Source organism: Atractosteus spatula, chromosome 13 (assembly GCF_055471065.1).
Source record: "Atractosteus spatula isolate fAtrSpa1 chromosome 13, fAtrSpa1.hap1, whole genome shotgun sequence".
In the NCBI taxonomy this organism is placed as follows: Eukaryota; Metazoa; Chordata; class Actinopteri; order Semionotiformes; family Lepisosteidae; genus Atractosteus; species Atractosteus spatula.
Window position 1 is genome coordinate 27,384,604 of NC_142718.1, and position 26,104 is coordinate 27,410,707.

At 37.4% G+C, this 26,104-nt stretch overlaps 1 protein-coding gene across 2 annotated transcripts; it reads right to left on the bottom strand.

Moving 5' to 3' along the window:
• Positions 1-2,538: 2,538 nt before the first annotated feature.
• Positions 2,539-25,906, bottom strand: LOC148822000 (glutamate decarboxylase 1). 2 transcript variants are annotated; one of them, XM_088931091.1, is made up of 17 exons: positions 25,600-25,906; positions 24,149-24,316; positions 21,798-21,860; positions 17,797-17,955; positions 16,604-16,846; positions 14,148-14,238; positions 9,719-9,831; positions 8,499-8,614; positions 7,839-7,918; positions 7,683-7,737; positions 7,434-7,550; positions 6,350-6,414; positions 6,181-6,259; positions 5,610-5,759; positions 5,136-5,243; positions 4,306-4,395; positions 2,539-4,145 (listed from the first exon to the last, which is right to left on the bottom strand). In XM_088931091.1, exons 2-17 carry the CDS (start codon positions 24,222-24,224, stop codon positions 3,972-3,974), a joined length of 1,779 nt encoding a protein of 592 aa, XP_088787217.1. In that variant the 5' UTR covers positions 24,225-24,316; positions 25,600-25,906; the 3' UTR covers positions 2,539-3,971. The 2 variants fall into 2 exon arrangements, with proteins under 2 accessions (XP_088787217.1, XP_088787216.1); XM_088931090.1 differs by having other exon boundaries at positions 24,149-24,284; positions 25,600-25,902.
• Positions 25,907-26,104: the final 198 nt, after the last annotated feature.

Consider the following 26,104-nt stretch of genomic DNA (forward strand, 5'->3'; position numbering starts at 1 on the left):
TGCCCCAATATAGTAATATATTTCTATATATATATATGCATTATTGCCCTATGCAAAGTATAATTTTCATTAACACAAAAAGAACATCTTCATATTCCTGTTTGTGCAAATTAATTAGTATAAAGGAGCATATGTCTTTTGTATACATGAAGTACAAGTCACTGTCATTGACCACGTTTGAGAAATGCAGAAAAGACAGCTTTACAAAATGCATTCTATTCTTGATGTGAAACAGAAACATGCAGACAGGTTTTTGCCTAATCTTTAAACATTGACCAGAATACATTAACAATGACTTCATAGTAAGACTTATATCTACTGTTGGATTACAGTCATTCTATAGTTAAGCATAGAAGCACAAAAAGCTTTCAGCCCATGTTTATATTGAATTACATTTGAATTTGGATTTACACAGCAAAGGGCAAAAAATACATGTCCTGTGAAGGATGATGAAACGGACAGTATTTCTAGGTTGGTTTGCACAGTCATGAATGTAATGAAATACAGGAATGCAGCTTTTAAAATCAAGAACGCCACACAAGTTGCAGTCTTGCCAACTGAGTAATGCAGCGGATGTAGTTATAGCAGGGCCCACCTACAGTATCTTGCACTCCAAAGATGCTCCATTGCCATCTTTCCATGGGCTGGCAAAAGCAAAACAAACAAAACAGTTTGGAGAATGTTGCCTTTGCCCAAATCTCTGGCTGGCATGGACTGGTTTTACAGACAGCCCAAATCATGTACTAGCAAAATGTTTGAGCCATGCTTTAAGAAAGTAATTCACACAGTGGGCGCTTTTGTCAAGCTGAATGACGACAGTTCCTCTCGTGTATTGTTCACACACCACTTTCACGTCCTGAAATTAATTATTACAGCAGCCGCCTAAAGGTTCCAGAAAGCCACCCAGTTCTGTCGTATTAATCTTTTCTCTGAAGTCTTCAAGATGTTTCTTTCGAACAGAGTCATGTGTCTCATTTGAAGCTCTTGCTCCAGAGGCTCTAGGCAGTGACATTTCTTTGTCTTCTAGAGACAGTGCTGTAAGGTACCCCTGCAGTAGTACCGCTATCCTTGGCCGACCAAGTCTTTAAAGTGCAATCTGTCTCACAGTCCCTTTTCATTAAACAAGCCGAGTCTGTGACCGAAAACTTCTCTGTCTGCTTCAAGTGAGATTTAATGAAAGGTCATCAGTGAAGAAATGGGTGTCTTGTCTATTTTGGGAGGGTCATCAATCTTTATATTTTGCAGATGAAAGTCATATATATTAGTAAATATATACTGCAAACCAATGAATCTTTATTATAGACTTTCTATTTGACTACTACAAACGTTCTAATTTTTATTAAGATGAACACACCCAAGAACAAATTCAAATAAAATCAGTTAAGCAACAAACCCAGGTGGGTTTGCATTATTTTAGGACTGTTAAAATGAGTTAATTTTATTAAAGCTGTCATATAAGAGACATCATATAGCAAAGATAATCTCATACACACAAAGACAAAGAGTGTTGAAGAGATCCTATGTTCATTTGGTTTATTAAAAATGTTTTTCCACTGAAAACTGATATTTGTTAAGTATTGTACTCATGACTCATGTTTTTTCATTTGTTCTTAAGATGTGAATGACTAACAGTTATAAGAGCACTAAACACGTGAACGTTGTCAAATAAATTCTCTCAGTACGTTTGTTCAGAAAGCTAACAAAAGATAACTCTTCACGCTTCGCAAAGCCAAAAGATATGATAAACACTCATATGAACAAAATCAGTATGTCATCAGCTCTATCTTAATAAAGGCTCTAAGTTGTGATGGTTAAAGTTATTTGTAATTAAATGAAAACTTTTGTTAAAACATAAGCAGCAGAGAAAAGTCATCCTTCATCTGAGATGCTTTATTTGCTCATTTATTTAGAAGCTTATGGAGTTGTAGATATACAGTAACTATTGCCACCCCTTCTCTTAGCTCAACTAATACACCTGAAGTCTTTTATGCTACTTACCACGATGAATTTGAGTTCAATAACCTTTTGAAAGCTATGATTTATTTTATTTTATCTCATCAGACATTATTGTAACACTTAGAAACCTGCAACAAGTTCTCATTGTAAAATTAATTAAAACACAGATACGATATTGAAACTGTGGAAGTTATAATGACAGTAAATTTCAGGTGGGTCATGCAAAATATCTCTATCATGAATTTAGCATAAAGAATGCCTTTAATGCATGCAACGATAACTGTGGATTTCTGAATGGATGGACAACCATTAATGTTAAACAATATCTTTATTATTTAGAGAATAGATTAGCCTTTGCAACTACAGTATAAATGTAGTTTTTCATTCTGTATCTGTTTTGAGTAAATCCAGCATTCTTGGTAAAAACTGTTGTCTGACCTGGTCAAATGATAAATGTATTTTTTGCACTTCCAGTTCAGATAATTGAACAATGCACCAAAACCTTAAAAGACAACTAAATAAAACAGTGTTGTCAGACTCCTTCCCTACTTAAATCAAAGCAGATTAAAAAGGCTAAAAATAAAGAGTTTTAAATATATTTTATTATTACTGTAAATATGACAGTAGTGCTTTGTACATGGTATGATTATAAGTTCCTGTCTGAGCAGGTTGGAATCTTCCACATTTAATAAATTTAAGTATTTAAAATAGTAAAGCATTTTTTCTTAAAAATCAATTTCAAAGGCATATACACAATCTTCACTTTTGGGTGAAAAGGTCATCCTTCTTCCCTTCAGTTTGTGCTTCTTACTAAGTAAAGTTTATTTGCACAGGTAGCCTCCTAACTGCAACAGATCTCTGGTCTAGTCTCAGTTGTAGCTCCACTGTTTAGTGATTAAATAACATTCATACTTTGTGATAAACAATGAGTTATCACACCCACACAAAATACAGATTGCACTAATGTTAAAAGTGTTTTCATCACATCTCTTGTTACAATATCTTAAAATAATTTAATAAGTAGACACTAATATAATCCACATATTTGTTATATATTTTAAGGGCAGAAGAATAATATATATATTTGCAAATGTCACTAGTTATAATTTTCTTTGGCTCACAAATACACTAAAATACCTTAAACATCATTTAAAACTCATTTTGATCAGATAGTGTCATATAATACAAATAAAGATACATTACAAATGGGAGAAAATACTAGACAACTTTTCAACACTGGTCATTTCTTATTATAAATAAGCAAAGATTTCAGCATATAGCTATATATCATCATTATTATTTAAACGTCTCTTACTGTAAAACTATTACATTTATCTTTTTTTCACAAAGGCATTTAACAATAATGTACACAATCTACACAAAATTAATTATCTCTAAAAACACAGCAATAGTTTACCTCTTACAATGACTGTGTTACAGTGACCCCCTCGCTGACACCAAAGGGGACAAACAGCTAGAATATAATGTGGTGCATTTGGTTGTGTAATTACAATTATAACAAAAGCACCCATATTTCTTAGAATACAGTTAATGACAAATAATGTTGCTTATTTAAGGAGGTTTTGATGAGTCATTTACAACTCACCTCTGGGGATGATTCACAGCAGACACTGTCCACAGCACTTAACAGCTCAGGGCCTCTTACCACTCACTCGGTGTTGCACACATGCCGGAGATTACTCAAGTCAAGTACAGGACGGATAGTTTTAAACCTTAAAGAATTCTTAAATACAGTAGTTAATTCTTCTACAGAATAGTCACTGTTACGGAACAAACGTGAATACATATTGACAGAAACACTTCTGGATATTACGATTACAGTTCGTCCGTACCTAAAAAGACATACAGGCAAGTTTCACATCCTACGGAATTGCTTTACATACGACAGGATTATGAAACCTCACTCTAAGTCCTTTTAGAGCTGGCCACGTCAAAGCTGGTTAACAAAAAGCAAGGCCTCCGCCAGAACACTTTTCTGGAGAGACTGGGTCCTCTTACAAGTCCTGCCCCAGTCGCTCAATCTCATCGATCAGAAAGTCGATGTCCGACTTTGTAGCTGCAGGATTGGAGATAACCATTCGGAAGAAATTGACTTTGTCTCCCTGCGGCTGGTAACCCACCATGGTTGTCCCTGACTCCATCATCCTTGCTTTGATTTTGGGTGCCACCTGTAATAGCAAGAGCGATAATATAAAAGCCGCTACACTCTAAGAGCAGGCTTTCTGCAGTGGGCTGTATTTTGAAATTTGTTTACACCTAAAGGTTCAAAGGAGATGATGGAAGAACACGTTCAGTGCTCATGCCATGTACAAATGTCTGGTGTCGTACCTTGTGTAACCTTTCTCGTCTCTCCTCACAGTCTGGCATGACCCGTAGGCTTGGAGGAATGTACCAGAAGCAAACATTTGTGTGCTGGGGCTACAAAACGTGGAAAAAAGTGGAAAATATTTAAACAAACAGACCAAGGCATGGAGACACTTTTGGTTTTCTATTGCAATACATTAAACAAGATATGAAGTGTTTATATCTAAGAATTTATTTTCCAGGTGACTCTCCATGTCTCCTTATCATTACCGGTATTAAAAGAAGCTAAATAAATCTAATCTCAATAAGAAGTGTCAGATTGTGAAGATTGTTCCACGATAACACCCTCTGTGCTCTTATTTCTACCAGTCAAATGGGAGAGGATTTCAAACCTTAATGACTATTCTGTTGAGATACTCAATGTATGTAATATTGAGGTCAAGTGCCTCACACATTCTTCCTAATTTTTAGTTCTTTAGGAAATTTGTCATTGGGAGGTAGCCAGTACCACAATCAGGGACTTGGAGAATTCCTTTTCTCTCAAGCAGTGAACCCAGCTGAAGCCCTTTCGTAGTCCTAGCACTGTACCCTAGCTTCCAACAGATACAGGGGCTGCGATGTGATGAGTAGAAACAGAGCCAAAAGGCTTTATATTTGCTTGCCAGTACATTAAGCTACCCAATGCCAGTATTAATGATACACTGTGCTGGGTGGGAAAGATAATGGAATCTACTTTATATTCATTAGATATTTTCTGCTCTGATGTTTTATGGAGATAATCCATTGGTCACATCGGTTATCTTTAGAAGCCGAAGAATAATAAAAAAAAACGGGCAGTAAAAATCAGATCTCACCTCTCCGTCGAAAACCATTTCATATCCTTCGCGGTTCTTTATTTTTGTGTAGAGATACTCTGAGAGCTCCAAGCACTTGTTAATCTGTTGTTCAAACCCTACCGTTCCCTTTGAATAGAGAGAACAGAGCACAACATTAAAATATAGCAGCCATTTTTTTACAACTTAAGTAAAGCGATATATTTTATACCACTGAACGGCACGCAAAACCTAGCACTGGTGTGGCTATAACAACAGCATATTTGAATCTTGGAGATTAATAATTGAGCCTTTTATCAGTATAGCAATACGAGCACATTCAGTTCAATGTTTTACATGCTTTCTCCAGTAGCATTCTGACATGTATGCTGCCACATGAAAGCAATACTTTTTATACAATTCAATTGCATCTGTGTGTTTTACAATCTGTGTGATAATTTGTGTTTTATATAATAACGGTTATTTATATGATAAACACATTTCACATATTCCTACCTTTGCTTTCCACATCAGCCAGAATTTAAAGATGTCCACATGACGGCCGCACTGTATTGCTTTGTCACCTGTGTCATATGTGACATCATATTGTTTGTCCTGCTGGAAGAGGTACCCAGCACACATCTGATTACAGCCCTGGAGAATACCCTGAAAAGAAATGGAAGCACTTAAACCCAAGACCAGGTCCTGTAGGTCCACACAAGTAGGAGTCAAAGACATCCTCCAGAACTCATGTTACACAGATGTGACTAAATGCAAGTTCTGTCAGAATCAAATGATTCATTTAGGAATTAAAATGCTAAATAGAAAATGAAAACTACTTCGAGGTAGTTGCAGAGTTGACTGTTGGCTATTAAAAATCTCATTTATTGTTCCCAATATGTGATATACAGAATAATTTTATGAAAAAGGAGAAACCCACATTCATATAGGTGCAAGACTTTAAATATCTAATAGATATTACACAGCATAGCAGAACTATTTATGTTTAGTTGATGCAGAACATAAGTAAATCAATTTCCTCAACAAGCACCGGAGCTGGGAGCTTATATATGTTGGCACTGCTCACCTTTTCTCTGACCAGGATGGCAGAACACTGGAGCAACACCCCCATCATCTTGTGTGGATTCCAGGTCACTGAGTTGGCCCTACAACAACAATAACTTGGTTGGAAAAACAGGCCTGACTCACTGACTTTTTGTTTTATTGTTCTCATAAAAAGTGAACAAGGTGGTTACCTTTCAATGCCACTTAACTTATGACGGTGCTTTCTGGACATTAACAGTCCTCCTCCCCAGGCACCCTGTTATAAAAAAGTAATATTCTTTTAAAGGGATGCAAGGAGTCACAGCGCATTTCAGTGAAGGTACAGTACGACATGAGTTTAATTGTAAAGCAAATGGCCACTTCCAGAGAACACTGAAGGAGACGCACACAAGGTGTACTTCCTACAGTGGCCCGAACTGCAACAATGTTACAGAGGGTTTTATAGTCCAATGGCTGTTCTTGATGATGTTACCCTGCCTTTCAGCTATTTCTCAGGTGTCACGTACAACAACAGGTGCGTGTTTAAAACTCCCTCCAGCCAGATCAGGAGCAATGGCCCCAGGCCAGTGTCAGATTTCGACACTTAACAAAACAGAATCATACGAGAATACATCCCAACATCTAAGATGCTATAAGAATAATGATGCTTTCTGAGATGCTGAAGAGTTTCTCTACGGGGCGGTGCAGTGGCTCTGTGGCTAAGGATCTGCGCCTGTGGCTGGAAGGTTGCCAATTTGTATCCCGTGGCTGGCAGAGGAATGCTACTCCATTGGGCTCCTGAGCAAGGCTCTTAACCCCAACTGCTCCAGGGGCGCCGTATAAATGGCTGACCCTGTGCTCTGACCCCAAGCTTCTCTCCCTGTCTGTGTGTCTCATGGAGAGCAAGCTGGGGTCAGCGAAAAAGACAAATTCCTAATACAAGTAATTGTATATGGCCAATTAAGTGATCTTATCTTTCTGTTGGAATCTCATCTGCTGCTCGCAATATTAATGGGATCTGATGGGGATGCAACACTACTATGGAAGCCCCTGACAACTCGCTTGTATGTGAAGGTTTGGGTGGATGGAGAAAGAAATGGAGGTTCGCGCAAAAAACAGCCGCTCGCTGAATGTGCAGCTGCACTCTGTCCTTGCTCTGTATGTAACACAGTCTCGACTAATGGGGTGCTCAGTGAACTGTTTAATGACTGGTGACTTTCGTTTAGATGCAGGTGATCTGCAAGCTCATTTGCTAAAAGAAAAGAAGACTCCATCGGTCGATAAAAATGTGCTTACATCTACATGCAGCCACAGGTTGTACTTTTCACAGATGTCCGCAATCTCATGGATAGGATCGAACGCGCCATACACTGTGGTGCCAGCTGTGGCATTCACGAACAGGGGAACATGCCCCTGGGGAGAAACAAGAGATCCATATTAGTCACGAACGCAGCTTTTTAGGTCATTAGTTACGAGTGCAATACTCAGTGGGGCGTCCCACAGGTAAGCACCAGGGCTGAAGTGTAAATTTATAAGATCTCCCACCTTTTGTTTGGCATCAATGATCTTTGCTTCTAGATCAGCCGGAATAACTCTTCCTCTAAAATAAAATGCAAACCCACAAGTAAATGAGAAAACGTTTATTAAGCATTTAGGGGGCGTGAAAACAAAGCAAAGGATAACGGTTTCATTAACCCATACCTTTCATCGCATTTGAGCAAAATGACGTTTTCTGTTCCAAAGCCGAGAGCAGCACCAGCTTTCTTTATTGAGTAATGACTCTGCCGTAAAGGATAGAAGAAAGCAACAAGCAAATCTTGAATTCTAATAAAAAATGCATTTTAGCTAGACCTGGTTTATCATTTTCAGGTACAATATGTGTGGAAGGAGCTTACACTGTAGGTGCTAAGTCATGATAATACAATTATTTATGTACAAGCCCTTTATTGTTTCAAGATTTTAAAAGCAAATTAACAATTAGATTTGTGATACAGAGCCAATATCATTTCGATACCCCTTCAACATAAGGCCAATTGTTCCATACTGCTAAATCTGACAGCGTTTTTCAAAAACATTTATAAAGCTGTGGTAGAATTCTCAAACATTTTAGTTTCAGTTTTGGATTCATTTGGACAAGCTTAAGTACTAAAAAAAAGTACTGAGGATGTATGGTGTCATTGAGATTTTCTTGGTAAACAAATAGTAGGAGTAAGTCCCATTATGACAGAGAGAATGGATTTAAAGATGCTGGAATAGTTTCAGAACCAGGAGGGTTTTGTGTTTCTTTGTGTAGTTACACTACAGAGGGTTTAAGGAGTCTGCATTCATAATTATACTGATTTTAAAAGGGAAGGGACGTACATGTTCCGACGTAAAGAGGATTAATTTGGGAACTGCAGCCATTCCTTTGGTTTTGACTTCGGGAAAATACTTATAACGAGCTGCCATCACGCTGTACATATTAGAAATGGCGCCTCCTGTATAGGGATGTATAAAGCAAAACCTTTCAAAAAACAGCAAATTTCAACAGCAGTCCATAAGATATCTTCTGTAAATATTCTTTTGGTTTCTTAGGTTTGTCCCTTAGGATATTACAAAACAGATGCCTTTTTTTTCTATTTCACAGGAAATTAACAGTGTAAAACAAATATGAATTACTTGAGATTGTATCTGTTGCAGCACAAAGTAGCTGTCAGAGACCTCTTCAAATCTCTTTCCATTCTGATTTCTCTGGCGGTGCTTTAAATTGAAACACAAATGACAACCCTAAGGGGACTTCAATGTGTGTTTCAAGTAAACTAAAGCACACACTTCATTATTGCAAACCGTTTACTAGAACTTTTAAATATTCACAACTGTTTTCAAAATTTATTGTAATAACATACTGTACATTCATCTTGTTTTGTTGTCAATAAAAAGGCATAGATATTTGTTTGTTCAACAGAAAATAATTTTAACTGAAATTGTAAAGTAATTAACTTCAAACGTCTTGTCACTTCCTTCGTTATTTTTTTATATATCATTACTTACATTTAACTGCCTAGTTTGTTTTCAATACCAGTGTCAGTTTCAGAAAATGTTAGAGGTGGGGAGAAATTAAATGTTTTATAAACATATAGTTGTGTTTAAACGAATAGCTACAGTAGGTCTGCAGCTTTTTTTAAAATCAATTTTGGCTTCATTTGTTTAGTTTTATCTGAAAGGGACTACAAAACCATACGAGAGCCTTTGTTTGTTAACCAAGGGGATTAAAAAAATCACTAAAAATAACAGCATGCAAATCAAAGAGAAATTTCTGAAGTCTGAAATGCCTGAGAATGATTTTTTCCCAGAAAAACAAATTCTGCCAATATATACACTCGGTACATCTGACCATCGGACTGGAATTCATTAAAAGAATTCCTGAAAACAATTGTAAAAATTCAAACAATGTGTAAGATGTGCTTCTGCCCTCTTTTTCTCCCTGCATTGTGTTGTTAATTCTTTCAACAGCCTCTGGTTTTCTACTGCTTTAAATTACCTGTAAGTCAGTATCAGACCCAAGACGGTGTCCTAGTTTACTGAACAGGGAGCCTACTCACCCGGTGAAAATATCCCATCGCCTTCTCCGCCCGGCCAGCCAATCATTTCCCTCATTTTTTTCAGGGTCAGCTGCTCCATGAGCACAAACACAGGGGCAATCTCATAGGTGAACCTGAGTGACAAACAGCAGCCATTGTCATTCTGCAGGAATGCAAGTCGAACAGCCCTGCTGCTAATGGAAACCTCAGTGGGCTGCTCCCTTGCCTCACCCTTCACTTTCACCGCTGGGCCAGAAGCAAACTTTCACAATACCACGCTACCGAAGTACAAAAGAATTCAGGTACACCCATGGGAGACAATAATATATTTTTCATGTTACATAGGAGCTGAAATGATGCTGAAACAAGGGTGAAACACAGCCAGGTTATGTAAACACCAGTCCTGCAGTCTAAAAATATTGAACGCCCATGTAGACGGGATTTGCTGAATGAAATAAGTTCCAGGACAGGTGGGTAGGAACTGTGGTTTAATTTACGGTCCTTCTAATTCTGTGCCCCTCCAGAGACCTGGACTGAATACAATTTAATACAACGTCGGGGAAAACTAACCTCCAGCAGGTATTGCTATCCACTGTGGTGGTATAAATAGCATTACCTTGTGAACCAGCCAGAGGCCCAGCTTACAGTGCTGTTAACTCAGAACCCTCCACATGCTCCAAAAAACATCTAGAAAATGTTTAAAAATAACTTCAAAAAATCCCTTTTCTGAAAACCTAAATGCTATCAAAAGCTCTTAAAATTACTGTATAGTGTGGTAATCATGTTCTTCTTAAATGAACACAAACAACAACACCACCATAAATTGGGGCAAAATAGTTTTCGTTTTTTATTTATAAATCATAGGCAGAAGAAAGAACCTCACTGAAGTTTGATTTGAGTTCTGTCATGTTGTCGTTGTGGACTACGCAGCTAAATGAAATTGGAATAGCTGTATTTGACACGAGCTTGAGTGGAACATCCCTAGATAATATGCCTAGAAAAAAGAGGGTCACGGAGAGACAAGAACAAGGAGAAATTTGTCACCGGGCAAGTACTTTTCTGTATTCTGCAGGCTATCTGCTCTGAGACTGCTGGGCATCATAAGAGCCAGTACTTCACGCTGCAAAAGAGCCAAGAAATGGGTATCTTTGTTACGGCCAATTTGATTTTTTGAGCATTAGCTGAAGGAGGCTACCGGTACCACAGCACCACTGCTGATCAATCTATTGGTGTCATTTCTTTGAAAACAATCACATCACATTGGTGACTTCCTGAGAGACTCCTTTCTGTTTTTCCTGAGAAAAAGCAGAGTAACTAAACCTACACATACTGTATATGCATCAATATAAAATGAATGGGGAAAAAATCCTAGTTTAATATCTGTCTGTTTAAATGACTGAAAGATGATAGAACATGTCAAAGTACAAAAGAAAAGTCTTTTTTTTTCCTCCAACAAAAGTCTTGTCCTTTTTTACGTAATATTTAGGTTTTTCTTTATTTCTTCCTTAATCGGGTTTAGGAGATTCATCTCTAATACACACACAGAGAAGCACTCATGGACACCGAAACAAACACACATTTTCATCACCAGCTTAGAGGACACTGTCTGATTTGTATTAAGCTTTATGCTAATGTAACTCACATCCCAAGCATTATGTTAATATCCTTTGAGTCTGGTAATTCAATTTGGTCGCAACAGGAAAAGCAGCATACAGACAACTCCATTGGCTTGTGAGAATTTTAATTAAACGGGAACATTCTCTGCATTGTAGCTGCCAAAATAAAAAAAAAAGCAGTCATTCACTTTCAATAGGAAATATCAGTCAAAATCAGAAGCTTGTGGTTTTGAGAGATAAGAGCTCATTTAGATTGAAATATACTTCCTGAATAAAAGGATGGGGAGCCATTTGCTAAGCACTGTACATGCCCTCCCTCCAGGGAAATGAGGACTAAATACAAGGCGCAAAAGAAGAGTTTTCCTTCTGACAACAATACTCTCTTAAAACAAAAAAAGCTTGGAATGATTTTTCAATAACACCAAGAGATGTTGGTGTTTTAATAAATCTTTCTCCAAACCCCCATCCAGTATTTTAAACTGGGAATTCACGAAACAATAAGATGTTGTGACATTCACATTTTCCTACATTGTTAAATCGCTCTTGCCCTTATTATTACTGTTATCATCAGCATTTCTACCACTTCATTAAAGCAGACTGAATTAAAAAGTACCACAGATCCAGGAAGGCTACCATTTCTGGCCTCCTCTTGCTATCTGCTTAAAAGTCATTCAGCTTTTTTGTTTTAATCGCTGTTTGATGAATTGCGTTCAGTCTGCCCTTTCCACTAGTTGATCAGGGCAGAGTCTTCACATGGACAGGTTTTACAACAGGTTGGCTGTTTTTCCTTCCAAATGTAGCTGGAAACCAAAAACCTTTCAGACTCATAAGGCAGACGGGCAAAAATCATTAAGATTATTGAACAATGTCACAAACATCTCGATGCAATTATTCATGTGAAATTATCCTGATGATAACCCCTAAGGACAATTTTATTAGCACATTAGGTGCCAGTCAATATGTGTCAGGAGTAATTATAAATTATGATTTTCTAATTAGACATTATAAATAACAAGTGAGCAGTCAGCCCTCAGATTCAAGTGATGTCATAAAAAACATATCGCATGCCACTTTGTCTTTTCAGTCACCAGGAACTATATAGCTGCACATTAGCAGAGTCAGGGTGCTTTGATAAATCTAAAACTCCACATAAAAGGGAATACAAATTGTGATAAACCTTTTACACAGAAGCTATATCTGGGAAGTCTTAGATTTACATCACTGCAGGCTGTATTAAAAAACGATATAATCGAATCTGTGAGCTTAAAAGGTCAGTTCAAAGCTGTACTTTCATTTTTTCTTTTTCAGTTAAAAATCAAAGGAAATCCTTGACCTGTGTCATTGTTCTAAATACCACTGCAACGAAAAACTCCATTTAAACATGTGATCTTCTTTGGTCAGTTTGAATATTTTCATCATGATTGCAAAAATCTTCATGATGCGTTTCTCAAAATATACATGTTCAATATTAATATAGATTAGCAACGATTTCATTAAACACAGACAACAAACAACATTTGATCTCTTTCAATTGTTCAAAAAGATTGCATAAAGATCTTTCTTGATCCAATGCCTCAAATAAGCTAGGCAAAGAATGAAAAGGTGATAAGAGCCAGTCGCTTTTCCCTGGAGACTATCATGTCAAAACAGCACCATTGGTGGATTCTCAAGTTCAATTACACGTTTCTGTATGTGGATCTTATCCAGCCTGTCACATTTTTTTTGCCACACGTTCAGCCTGTGAAATGCCCTTGAAGTTGTGTTGTTTCCTCTGGGTTACATTTGCCAATCATTAACAATATTTAAGCTCGCAGCAGAGTTAATCAATGCACAGGAACAATGTGCTGAAAGAAAGACGAGCGATATTCACATGGTCCTCTCATATGCTCTGACTTGTTCTTTTATTGCTCTGGGGCACAGATTCAGCAGCTGCGTGGTCACATCTGGGAATCTGTTAATACCAGCTAACAATCAACCCGAGTCAATGGACCGTTACGCTGTATCTAGGACAAGTGGACTGCACATTATCATCCAGTCTCATCCTGTTCATATTTCACAAGGAAAACCAATATGCAATAATTATTGGATATATTCTACAGCTAACGATTGTTCTAACGAAAAGTCCCAGGGGATTCTGCTCATTTTTTTTATTACTATTTATATTTTCCACGAGTGTTGGTATCTCACACACTGTACACCGCATGAAATGAGATCACACCATTATTCGATAAACAAAAATATTAACAACAACAGATCTTTAATGGCAGTCTTTAGTTTTTAGACTGGTTACTCGTTACAAAATGATTCAAATGTGCCAATTTTTTTTTTATCATTTCCCAGTAAACAGAATCTGTCAGAGAAATTAAGAAATTTGAGATGTCCATTCCACTTGTATTATGCACCACCAATATTACTGAAGTACATGACTTCACCTAACTCAGATGAGAAATACAGTATATCTAAGCCACAGTGTCAAACAAACAACAAACCAGGTTCTTCTTTACTGCCTTTTTCTACTTATGGGACCACTTGAGTTACATCACTTTAGAATCACATACCGTACTGTAAAAGAGCTTTCATTGGTTGTCCCCATTTAATTCCCTAAAAGGGTGTATTGTGTAATCTGAACCTAGATAAATGGCTGTAGGCCCTAGTTTTGCAGCATTCCTGAGCTTTTTAAAAAGATATCTGAACTGTGAAACACTTAGGATGGTACAAACACTAATGCATTTTCCATTGTTTAAATGATGGCACAACACAATGCAAGCAACAAGAAATCTTTTTATCCCTCGTTGTTCCACACACAACAAGCGAATAGTGAATAAATAACTTACATATTAGTGTTGGCAGTTGAGGTAAGCCATTCTCCAGCTAGCCCAATTATATCCAGTCCACTGGAAAGTTGATTGAAAAACCTAGGATGACCTAAAAGAAACAGGATTATATAAGGTTTTCTTACGTTTTAGGACCAGTGTCCTTTCACAAAATTCTTTGGCTGGCTTTATAATGGCTCTATAGTCTGGAGGCTAACAAACTGTGCCTAATTACCTCCCTTCTCTCATATTCTCACTGCTTTTAGGTATTAGTCTTAACATCTTAATTGTAACAGCTCCTAAGATAAATCAGCATAGCAGGTTGAAATGGCTCAGTAACTAGCAGGTTATAATATGGCTGAACAACAGACTACCAAATATTATACTCACTTTTTTTCTATGATTATAAATGAGTTGGGTTAGAAGCTTTTTTCTGTATATGAAATTAATTCACCACAATTTCACAATTTTATCAATTTAAATTTTCTAGAAAGGAGCTGCTTTTCTTGCTTGGTGCTTTAAATCATTCCACATAATCTCAGACTGCTTTTGAGTGAATACCGAATGTTCTTTTTAGAAAATCGCTTAAATGTGTATAGACGATGGTTATATTTTACTCAAGACCAAATTTACATAGATAATACGTGCATTCAAGATAATTCAGTCTTTTAGTTAAGTCATAGCAATGTGTGTTCTGTATGTGCACCTTTGGTTTTTGATGAAAATGCAGAAAATGCGTTTGCTATGTTTGTGCATTGACACGGATTCACAACCACACCCCTTTAAAAAAATGAAATCAGTATTTCCTCGGTTTCTGGGAGCTTGATAAAAGCTGCAGTCATATTTCAGGTCTATGCTATTGCCGTGGTAATATAAATCTGAGAGAGCAATGTTATGGAAAACATTAAGGGACACCTAGATGAAGAATAATTCAGAAATATACAAATCACTTTACTTATCTGCAATTGAAATAAATATATTCAAACTAATAGAAAATGTTTGAACGTTTCTTCTTTCGAGCCTTCAACCAACACTGTTTGTGGTAGCTTTTTTTACAGCACGAAGAAATACACATACATTAGACTGACACATTAAACTGGAACGACAAAGCATCTAGTTACGTTTTTAAAGTACAATTCTCCTTAGAATAGGTAAACCGATCAGATGACTTAGCTCCGACTGCGTCCTAATGCTTTTAGTCTTGCGCGGCACGTAATTTCAGCACCACGGACAGATACCAGATCAACCACCAGCGATCTCTAAAACACAGCAGAATGACGTGTAGTTACAACACTCTGCTTTCACACCGTCATATTATCTGCATATTGAAAACAAATGGTTCTGTTTTTCGCTTTGTAGCGTTAACGTTAAGAATTTTGATGAAACACAATTATTGTTTTGCTCATTAACTCGTATCTAGTGTTCCACCCAAACCATAAATTTGTATCCCAGATTCCTAAAGGCCAGACTAGAGTTACATACAACAGGAGATAAATAGCCTGATACAATGGAATACAAGCGATTATCAGAGAGCTTTAGCTCAAAACTGCAACATTACCAAAACGCTATTGAAAAAAAAAACCTATATGTTATGTATGTACAGCCAACATATTATACAGTCTGTGGATAGGATCAGAAGGTGACTAAGAAAATCCGCTAACGTAGTAAACTATGCTGATTAAGCATAACACAGTATTTTACTCGTCGTTCCATTTTGCTTAAATCGTGTTTTGTTAGGGTAGACTATAAACATTAGGTTTTACACGTGTTTACTGTCTTGGTAACAAAAAGGGCAAGAAAATTCCTTAAATGCCTTCCTACAACCTTTTACTCTTTTCTTCCTGGTCAATGACAATAGCTCGTCTGTGTCGTAAGTAATGTGAGCTCGCTAGAAGTAATTAGGAATTTCTTGTCTGTCGTTTAAAAATGGGTTAAGGTTACACGGCTTATTACTTTCCGAATAACTGGACTGCTTCTTAGCCCTGACAAACTCTTTAATCCCTCCGCGTTTTTGCTTTTACATTACTATGCTGTGGGGATGATGGGAAATCGAGTATTCTCTTTTTTTTAATCGAAAGACTTAGAACATATTTTTTTATAATTGGGCTGTCTACATTAAATTAATATTGATATCTTTAGAAATGGATCAGCACACAATTAAGCTTTCGATCCCAGCCATAAGTCACTTTGGGATCCCTTCGGAATGAAAGGTGCTTTATAGAAGGCAAGGGATTGTTAATTATAAGTTAATTATGACAATTAGCGACATATAATGTGATTCAGTGCGGTAATAATACACTTTACAAGCAATGCTATTCTTAAAATAGCTTACCGACTTCTCTTGTACATCTGAACATATTTCCTTCTAATACAGACGGATTATAGAAAGCATTAACCTCGAAAGGTGGAGTTGTTACAGAGCTGCTCATTTGTCACTTAGTTAAGTGAATGTGTTAAGGAGATTGCGTCTACAGTACCTGTTCTTACGCCATATTTCAGGGTGTCTCTGCAGTCCACCAGAATCTGCTCCAAGGACTCGGGTTGATCGGAAAGCTCCAGGTTGAAGCCCTCCATTCCCTCTAACAGCTGGTGGGGATGGTGGAAATCCAGGACTTTTGTGGATCTCTCGAAGGTCTTCCTGACATAGTTCAAGAGAATGTCAACCACCTCCAACAAAAACTGCATGGTCGGTTCTTCTCCATTTTTGGCTGGTAACAAATCTGCAGGAGAAAAACAGGGGAATCCAGGATTTCAATCATCAACGCTGGCATGTGCGCTGGAGGTACGCCAAAGAAAGCCAGCACGACTTTCGTACCAAAACAAATTAAACAACAGTAAGAATGGAAAAAAACGAATATTCTTAAAATAACACGAAAGATGTTTTTAAAAAACTCGAAATAGATCTTGTGTGGGAGTTTGCAATCACTTTTGCAACGATATGACCTGTAACCCCACCGTCCTCTCCTGTAGAATTACATGTTCAGGTAGGATACACAAGCATAGACTGATACGCATTTGTCGCGAATCATCTTAGTTTCTCAGTGTCTTTTAGATAGCTTCATGAACCAATATTACAGAATGACATTAAATTTGAACTGAATGGCCACTTATGGTATTCTAGTGAGTTTAAAAATGAATTTATTCCATTTTGAAAATGCTTGGTGCGATCGGATACCGCAACCAATGTAATGGAAATATTCGATAACTTCACCAAAAGAGCTAACGTTTATACAATTTACAAAGTGAGAAAATTACTTCTCCCAGCTGCCTGAGTTCCAATAGGCTTTCTTAAACAGCTGGCAGGGAGCCACGAGAAAATAAAGCAGCAAAAACAATTTTGCTGTGTCCACATTAAAGTCGCTTTATGTTAGCTTGCAAATTAAAACCTTTAAACATAAAAGATCAGAGACCCCTGAATAATAACCATAAAAACAGACCTTCACTAATGTTATGGCTGGCTGGAGATTCACATGGCTTACTAATGATACAGAAGATGGTCTTGTACAACAGAAACAAATGATAAAAAAACATCATAAAATAATTGTTTTCTTTATTTCCGCTGCAGCATATACTGAAAGTAATTTAAACGGACAAGCAGAAATAATTTCCACGAACTGGGTCTGAGACTATCGACAATTGCTTACTTTAAAAACAAAGTCGGCACACTAACCTCTTGCGAAGAGATTCGAGAAGTCAGTCTCAGCGCGTCTAAACCTCGAGTCCTTGTCAGTGTTCTCGCAACTCAAGAGATTCTTGGAAGACTGGCGTTCCTTCAGTGAGCTCACAATTCGGCTCTTATCCTCCAGACTGTTGTTCCTCTGCAAAAACCCTAGGTTGTTACATGGGGTAGAAGCGGGGTGAGACGACCTGTTAGAACTGCCCAACATTGTTTCTAATGCTATTTGTTGTTTTTTTTAAACAGGGTGCAAACAACGCTTCCCACCACACCTTTTGCACGGACACAACAGTTATTTTGTTCGGAGATCCCCCCACCAATGTTGTTGAGGGAAAGTGTATTTATGGAGACGGTTTGCCTGTAGGAGGTTGAACCCAGTGACATCAGCCTCAAAACCCAGCCATGCAAAAATAAATATTCGTCATTTTGTGCAGTGGTAAATTCTTATTAAGTCCATCGGACAGATTCCACTTCGATAAGCAGCCTTTTGGTAGGAACTAAAATGAGTCAATGGAAGTCGAGCCTGCAGGCAGAGTTTATAGACTGAGCGAAGAAGGGCAATGATGTATGATCGCATCGTGAGCCATTTCATTTAATCTCCTCATACTAATATTGCACAGAAAAGTACATCACAAAATGCCACTCAAAATCCTTTCTCATTCTTCATCTTCAGATAGAATGATAAGGTGGAAATTGCATGTTAGTTTTGGGAGAGCTAGGAAGTCCTAACCGTAGTTAGAAATGTGTAAATAACGTTATTTTTTTTGTACTACATATAAACATCATATTAGCATAAAATTAACACCATACAAATGTCATGTTAATGCGAATGTTAATTTAACAAAAACGATCATGTATTAAATATGGGCGGTTTAGTTTTAAATTCCACGTACACCTTGTATCGTACATGATAGCAACACAAGGCATTTGGAACCTGAAGTCTACACAGCATCAATATGCTGTTTGCTTTCTGATAGAAATTAGATCTTTTAAAGGGTAGATCGAACTTAGTTTTTCATGTAGAGATTACACACTCACTTTAAGTCCACCCGGTCTCTGGCTATCATGATACGCCGAAAACGTTCACAGGCACCTCGTAATGTGTTGTTATGCCCAAAGACTGAGAACAAAGAGCTAATTCAACCAACCGTTACTGTATCTATTCAGGGAGGAAAATGAAAGTAAGGATTTCTATTACAAAAGCCACGTCTCTGTGGACATCACTGAGAGGGGCACCAAATGGATCATTAAATTCGTGTCATTTATTTCAGAGGATTTGGATAGCAAAAGTCCTTAATGCAGTTTTAGTCTAAATATGCAATATAATAGGCAGGCTTAAGTTGTGGAAGAATATTTGTTTGTATGTCTGTTTGTTTGTTTGAAGCAAACAATAAAAAGCTAAATTGCGAAAATTAAACAATACTCTTTTGGTAACAGTCCGGTTTAGTCGTGGCTTGGGTACCGCACATTTCACTAATTCCAGCTCAAAATGCTACACTTAATGTTACAGGGTGCCACAACAACCAATTCAATTACATATTTAATACTATGTTATTTAATTAAGAAACTGTGCATGTATAATTGATCAAAAATCATTTCAACTAAAAAAATAACTAATTTCGACGGTTTGAAATTATTCACATTAGTATAACTAGCCCAATGACCAATGTAATCAGTGTTTGCGCAGCGCGGTATACAAACCGGACTCTAATCTGATTATAAATAAATTTCCTTAGTTTTTCCACTTCTACGATGTCTGCTATCTCAGAAAAACAGGACCCTGACGAATTACCATTTAATAAGTTTCTCGTTAATCTTTTTTTTTTAGAGAGAAACGTTTTCTGGCCGATAAGGGCTGATGAATTCTAAGCTGCAAATCCATGATATACCAGAAAGCATTATTTTATTTCTGGCTACAATATGGATTTTTCTGTTTGCTCGGTCCTACGCAGTGTCTGCTGAACCCTGAAAGCAAAACGATTTCACATAGGCGTGTGGGATTGTAATGGCGGCTATAAATTAAACTAGCAAGAGGTTTTTGCGTTTCTCTAGAAATGCTTTTTCGTCAGCCAAATACATAACAAAAAATAAATTTAAAATTCTTGTATTACAAATTCAAGTATTTTCCATAGTATGTAGTCTAAAATGTATATTTAGGGATTTCTTTCTAAAATATTATTTTAAAGCATCTGTGCCTCGGAAAACAGTGCATCATTTAACAAGCGAGCAGACAACACAGTCCCAACTGTCAAATTTTGCATGTCATCAATCAATCCGGCAGGTGACGGAAATTCCATTAGCCTAAAGTCGTGTCCGTTTCGCCACCAGGTGGCGCAGTGACCGTGAGCAATTGAAAACGTCGAGTGAATTTTCTGACAAGTACCTGCAACTCACCTACTTATCGCTTCTCTAGAACAAAAAAAAAAACAAATCGCCATAAATTCAATTATTAGGAAAACGACAGCGAAGTTAGCTTTATACTAAAACTTTTTTTAAGTATAAAAAAACATTATATTGTTATATCCGGGATAATGATAACGCAGCACTGGGAGAGATGTCAGAAATGCCAAAAGTCTATATGCTCAAGAAAGGAGGAGGGAGTTCTCAGTTTAATTTGACATGAAGCACAAGCATTCAGAATGAATTACTTATAACCTTACGAACATTCAACATTCTTTAACGACTGGCAATCATTAACAGAATAGTTATTATATCGTATTACATTATTCTACGAAACATTATATTCCATGAAGTCTTCGTGTGATACATAAGTGTTATAAAACCGGAGAAAAAACGGTGTTAGAGGACTAACTAGACAGCTTATAATATTACAGACCGAGGGTGGGGTGGTGTATATCTCATTGGGTTGGTCACAGTCATGTGACTTTGAGACTCCCTGGCGCTCTGTTCTACTTAATTGGCGCTGTTAGTCCGAGGGATCCGGCTACGAGAGTAGCGCCATAAAATGTATAGGCTTCTCTGAAAAGAAAATTATCTGATTTGAAAGCCTGCAAACGATTATTTGATTTTGGACTATCCGTCATCCAATGCTTCACAGCAAAGGGAAGACACTGCAGTACTATTATGCTCGCTCAAGTAACTTCTCCTTCATTGTTTTCGTGGTATTGAAAATGGTAATCAGTCAGGAGTCTAACTGTGTGTTTAATTAGCATCTCCTTCGGTATTCAGTTCATCCATATTTTTTTATAACAGGCTGCACATATCGAAAGATTGCACTTGGGCATAGCACATAAACAAAACGCTGGTATTCAACCACCAAAAATCGACTCAATTGAACAGAGTAATAATGATCTTTTAAAACGGCATTCTTCAACATCACTGTCATTGTGTCTATACGAGACATAACTGCAAATGGTCAAATACTTTAATGAACTCCGAGGGTTTTGATATATTTTTAAACTTCTTTTTTCCCCAATGGGAGCATACAATTAAATTCCGCCAACAATCCACTTTCAATTGAAACACTCAATGGGCCCAGAGATATCGGCTTGTTAGGCGCAAACAAAATGTCCTTCTCACCGTTAAAAAGTTAAAAAAAATACTTAAATGGCGAAAATGCAGTTCTGTGTTTGAAACAATGTGATCATTAATAACCCCCCATTAAAAATCCATTCAAAATCTATACTATGCCAAAATACCAGCTCTAAAAAAACCCAAAGCATTAGCTTCTCAGAACACTTACAATTTGCTTAAGGCAGTTCCTTTACAACCAGTGTCAGGTCCATTGAGCCACGCATTTCCTCTGAAGCTCCGTTATATTGCATTGTTATTTTGATCATATGATTTGGAAAACATCAATAAGTAATTATCAGTTTCACATAAGATGATCTGGATGATACATACATGTACAACGTGGTTCAGGCTTACTCGTTTACAGTGGTAAACGTTCTTTTTTCGACATTTTATTATACGGAATAGATAATAATCTGAAAGCAATGGTAAAGAATATTGTCAAATATTGTCAAAAAACTTACCACAAATCTTCATTCCAAGTTTTCTTGTGCATCCGTGAGCAACACCACACCACGTATCATACGCTAAAACAGAACATTTTGGAAAAGAAAACTACTGAATGTCCAAGTCATACAGTTTCATTTATTTAAAATATAAAGAAGGTTCTCGTCTTGTGAAAAATATTTTGCAGCTGACTGAAAGAACGAATTAGCCATTTTCGATCTTGATTTTAGTTGCCGAGTGTGTGGGGTGTATTTTCGCACGTTTATAAAAGGTTCTGGTCTCATCGGGCCATCAATAAAAGCCGTCTGAAACTTGAATGCCTAATAAACGTTGGCACACATCCTGCAGTTTAAAATAAACTGGCATGAAATGGGGTCGGGGAAGAGTTCAGGAATTAATTGGGTGAAAAATAGTATTTGACTAGATCGGGCTTGCATGACTAGCCGTCGGCCAGCCAGAGATGAGGCTGATCCAAAAACACAATAGTGCGTTAAACATTTTCTTCCTAAAGTGATGCTATTCCATTTATATAGTGCTATTAACAAGAATATTAACTTATGAATATGTCCTCTCCTGATGGACACAAGCACATGGCGTTCACTTAACGTTTTTTTTCTGTTTCTCTTTGGTATATGCGATATGGATATTTAAATAAATCAATATCACATCACTAAAACCGAAAATAAAATATCTATTTTTAAACGGCATTTTTTAAAATTGCATAAAGAGAATGCGTACCAGCAAGCAATATTCACATTGCGATGGAGCCATAACACAAAAATGATGCAGAAATAAATTCTCAAACGATATACAAAGGCGCGAAATAATGGAAATCCGAAAAAATACATAATAGACTTAATTTGATCACGTAACGCTTAATTGCGATGGCGATTGTAATCAGTAATAAGTAACCACAGCAATATTTCGTTGAATGGTATATGATTCTAAACTTAGCAACAAGATTCCACTTTGTGTCTATAATGTTGTTGTGTCGATTTATTTTAATATCAGCGTCCTCATACAGTACATTATTGTGCCTAGAATGGAACAGCGGTAATGCCCGTGTCTACCTTTCACCGTGCGTTCGTGTTCTTGCTTTGCAGTCCCTAGCAAAAGGTTGGGTGGCGACAATGTGATGCCCTGGCCAGCCTCAGGTCAGCGATAAAGCGTGATAAAGTAAGATAATGACAGACTACGAGAGGCAGCAGACAGAAACACGCACACACACACACACAAAACCACAGATTCTTCATTTTAAGAGAGTAAACAAACGGAACAAAAACAAAATATTAATTTACACCCGATTTGATGCATTAACTAAATCCTTAAAGGAGTCCTTTACTCGGTATCATTATATTCTGTATTTTAAATAGCTGTGTTTTGTAGACTTATATTTTTGGATAGAAGCTCAGAAAGCACTCTCTAGACGGGTCTATAACGATATGTAGACGTGACACACTTTCGTCTTTTTCCTATTAGGAAGAAACAGGGAGATTTTTGCTTCGATTTTTTTCCGTCTAGAAAGGCAGCATTTATCAAGCTGATGCGGACCGTCTCTTTTATTCTGCCATTGTGTGAGGTAATTATGTCATCGAACCTTTTTTTCCCTTTGCTGTAGCTGATTGTGAAAATTGTTGAGGCAGAACTGTTAGCCGTTTATTACTATCTTCTGCATCCGCTCCATTCCAGTGACACTTCAATAACTCAGCGCAAACCCGGAGCCATTAGGGGCAATTCAGTGCAGCTATAATTAGCGCCACTTTTCACATAATTACACTTTGAACCACTCACTCAAATGTTTTAAGATACCAAGCAAAGAGCAGAAGCAGGGCTAGAGAATACTTACTAAAAATATTAATTTTATTTCCGGACCGTGTGCGTTCACATATACAAAACTGCACAACAAGAGCAGAAATGATGGAGAGAATTGAAATCATGAAGGAAATAACATAAATCAAATAAGACCCACTAGCCATTTCTCCCAAATGTATAGCACCGAAAAAAAGGAAACAATTGTGAACATGCATCCAATTCAACCTACATCTGTTTGTAGCACATACAGGCTACAATATTTCTAGACTAACAATTCTGGCTTGACAGTTTGGTCGGATGACTGGATTTTTACTTCACTTTTCATTCTGTTCTAGAATTTTCCATGTTATTTTATGGTTTTTAGTTGTATTAGCACATCGTCTGTTCTGAGACCAGAGTTAGTGTCGAGTCTGCTCTCTACTGGCTCTGGTGTCGCGATTTGTCAGATAGGAGGGATTTCGAATTTCGCTCTTTTTATTTTCGGTCCGTGATTAATGACACTGACTAGGGAGTAAATAGCACAAGTGAAATAGCGTTTTATCTGCGATAGACCTACTTGTGGATGGCGGTCGTAAATTAGTCGAGTTGGGATCCGGAGCGCCGCCAGAGGAAGAAGGTGCAGACGACGCCATCAGTCCTCAGATACAAAAGTCCTGGCTCCAGTACGTGCTGTCACTTTCTCCGAAACCTGTCTTAATTCACCAAGACGAAAAGTTGCGGTTAACTGCAAGGAGAGGACAGGACATTTTTAAAACCGCTGGAACAGAGCATAGGAATATAGACGATTACACAGAATATCTATTACTACGATTGTCTACATTAATGTAACATGAAACAAAACGTGTGAAATAAATTGCTTTTAGTTTCAAACGGTTGCATTGCAGCTAGTCCGACGGAAAATCCAAAAAAAAAAAACGCATAACTCCTCAGCAGTCGTGGTCATACTTCGCTGAAACGGGCTCATTTATTTCCACCTAATAGAAACTCAGGTGGTTCTGACGTGACCAACTAGACTGCTGTGTAGTCTTCGCGTCTAACCCCACATAGTTCACCTTCCAAGGCTGAGCAAAACATTGAGATGCATACTGACATGTTGCTATAACAGCCTCTATAAATGTTGATGTTCAGACTGATTATGTGGAATCCCAACCAGAATGCCCGCATATTTGATCAACGAATACTCCCCAGTACAGCCATGATATCAGTAGTGTATTTCGGCGAGACAGACTAAATTAATCCCCCTGCCTTCTTTAAAATACTGTACGTCCTGTCTGTAGAAAATGGAGCTGGTGCAGCAGACCGTAAAATCAATCTTAATTATAGCAATATGCTAAATGCAAGTCAAATCTAACCTTTTGTAGCACTGTTCTTGAAAAATTTGAAAATGCCATAAATTAAGGTTAAGTTTTTTAAACTTTCCGCAATCTTTGAATTACTTATTTTTTCCATCAAGCACACATTGACTTATTATTATTATTTGGTTCGATAGATCAGAGGAAAATTGTTTCTGCGCAACACAAATGAAGAATGAGTTAATTGATGTCGTGGTTAATGCTGTCCAGAAATGCAGACTTCATAAAGATATGGGGAAAATAGCACGTTTATGTATGATTACGATTAAATTCTGTCAATAATTACCACAGCATGACAAATTATCAGTCATTGCTTACCCCAAAACAAATAAATAATGCACCTCAGAGTTTAAGAAATTTGTTCCAGACTTGTCTAAATACTCCAGTAATTTAATGTGTTATACTAATTAAGATCTTAGACTACTTCATGTCTGTCGAGATGCTGGTGACTATTTGTCCGTTATTAGATTTTTTACTCCCATTTCACAAATCTATAATGAGCAGTTGATTTAGCATTATGTGATGGATGCTTATTTCCCACAGAGCTTTTAATCATGCAAGAGTCGTAAATCATAGATATGATACTTTTTAAAAGAGTATTCTCAGACTCATTAAATGTGATGCGATAACAGATAATCTTAAAGCTGTATCTTACCTTTTTCTGCGTCCAGGCAGGTACACAGGTAGCAGAGTCCAAGAAACTCTCTCAAAACAACCAAATTACAGCCTTATAGCCATGCAACGTTAAGGGCGTTTATAACACTCCAAGGAAAACGACGTCTGAATATCAATAGACTGCAAAAATTCCATTCACTATGACCTTTTTTGCTGAAGTACGTTTGATTTGCTGTTTTAAAGCGTGAATCGCCTATTTATCCGTTACTACGCACGCATGAGTCACACCAACACCTCCTCTGGTGCTGAATGGGGTTCTTCCAATATCGAACAGATCCGCTTTGTCTGCTAAAATCACGGAAAGCTGTGTCGCTATTCGGTGATAACGTGACTTTTTTTGCAGGTGTTTGATTGCCTTTGGGGCTTTATACCTCGATTATGAATCCCGATCACGAAGATGGACTTTGGAAGTTTGACCCTGTGAGTAACACAGTACGTAGCCAACACGTCTCGTTTATTTGTGAGAGGAAGGACCGAAGGTTCAG

Bases quoted from the DNA above. Each gene is read 5' to 3' on its own strand.
- LOC148822000 (XM_088931091.1), bottom strand. From the start codon at position 24,224: ATGGCGTCGTCTGCACCTTCTTCCTCTGGCGGCGCTCCGGATCCCAAC. The intron at 9,832-14,147 runs GTAAGTTATTTA...TTTGTCACTCAG, and splicing joins TCAACTGCCAACACTAATAT to GTTCACCTATGAGATTGCCC. The intron at 5,244-5,609 runs GTAGGAATATGT...CTCTATTCAAAG, and splicing joins GGCTGATGTGGAAAGCAAAG to GGAACGGTAGGGTTTGAACA.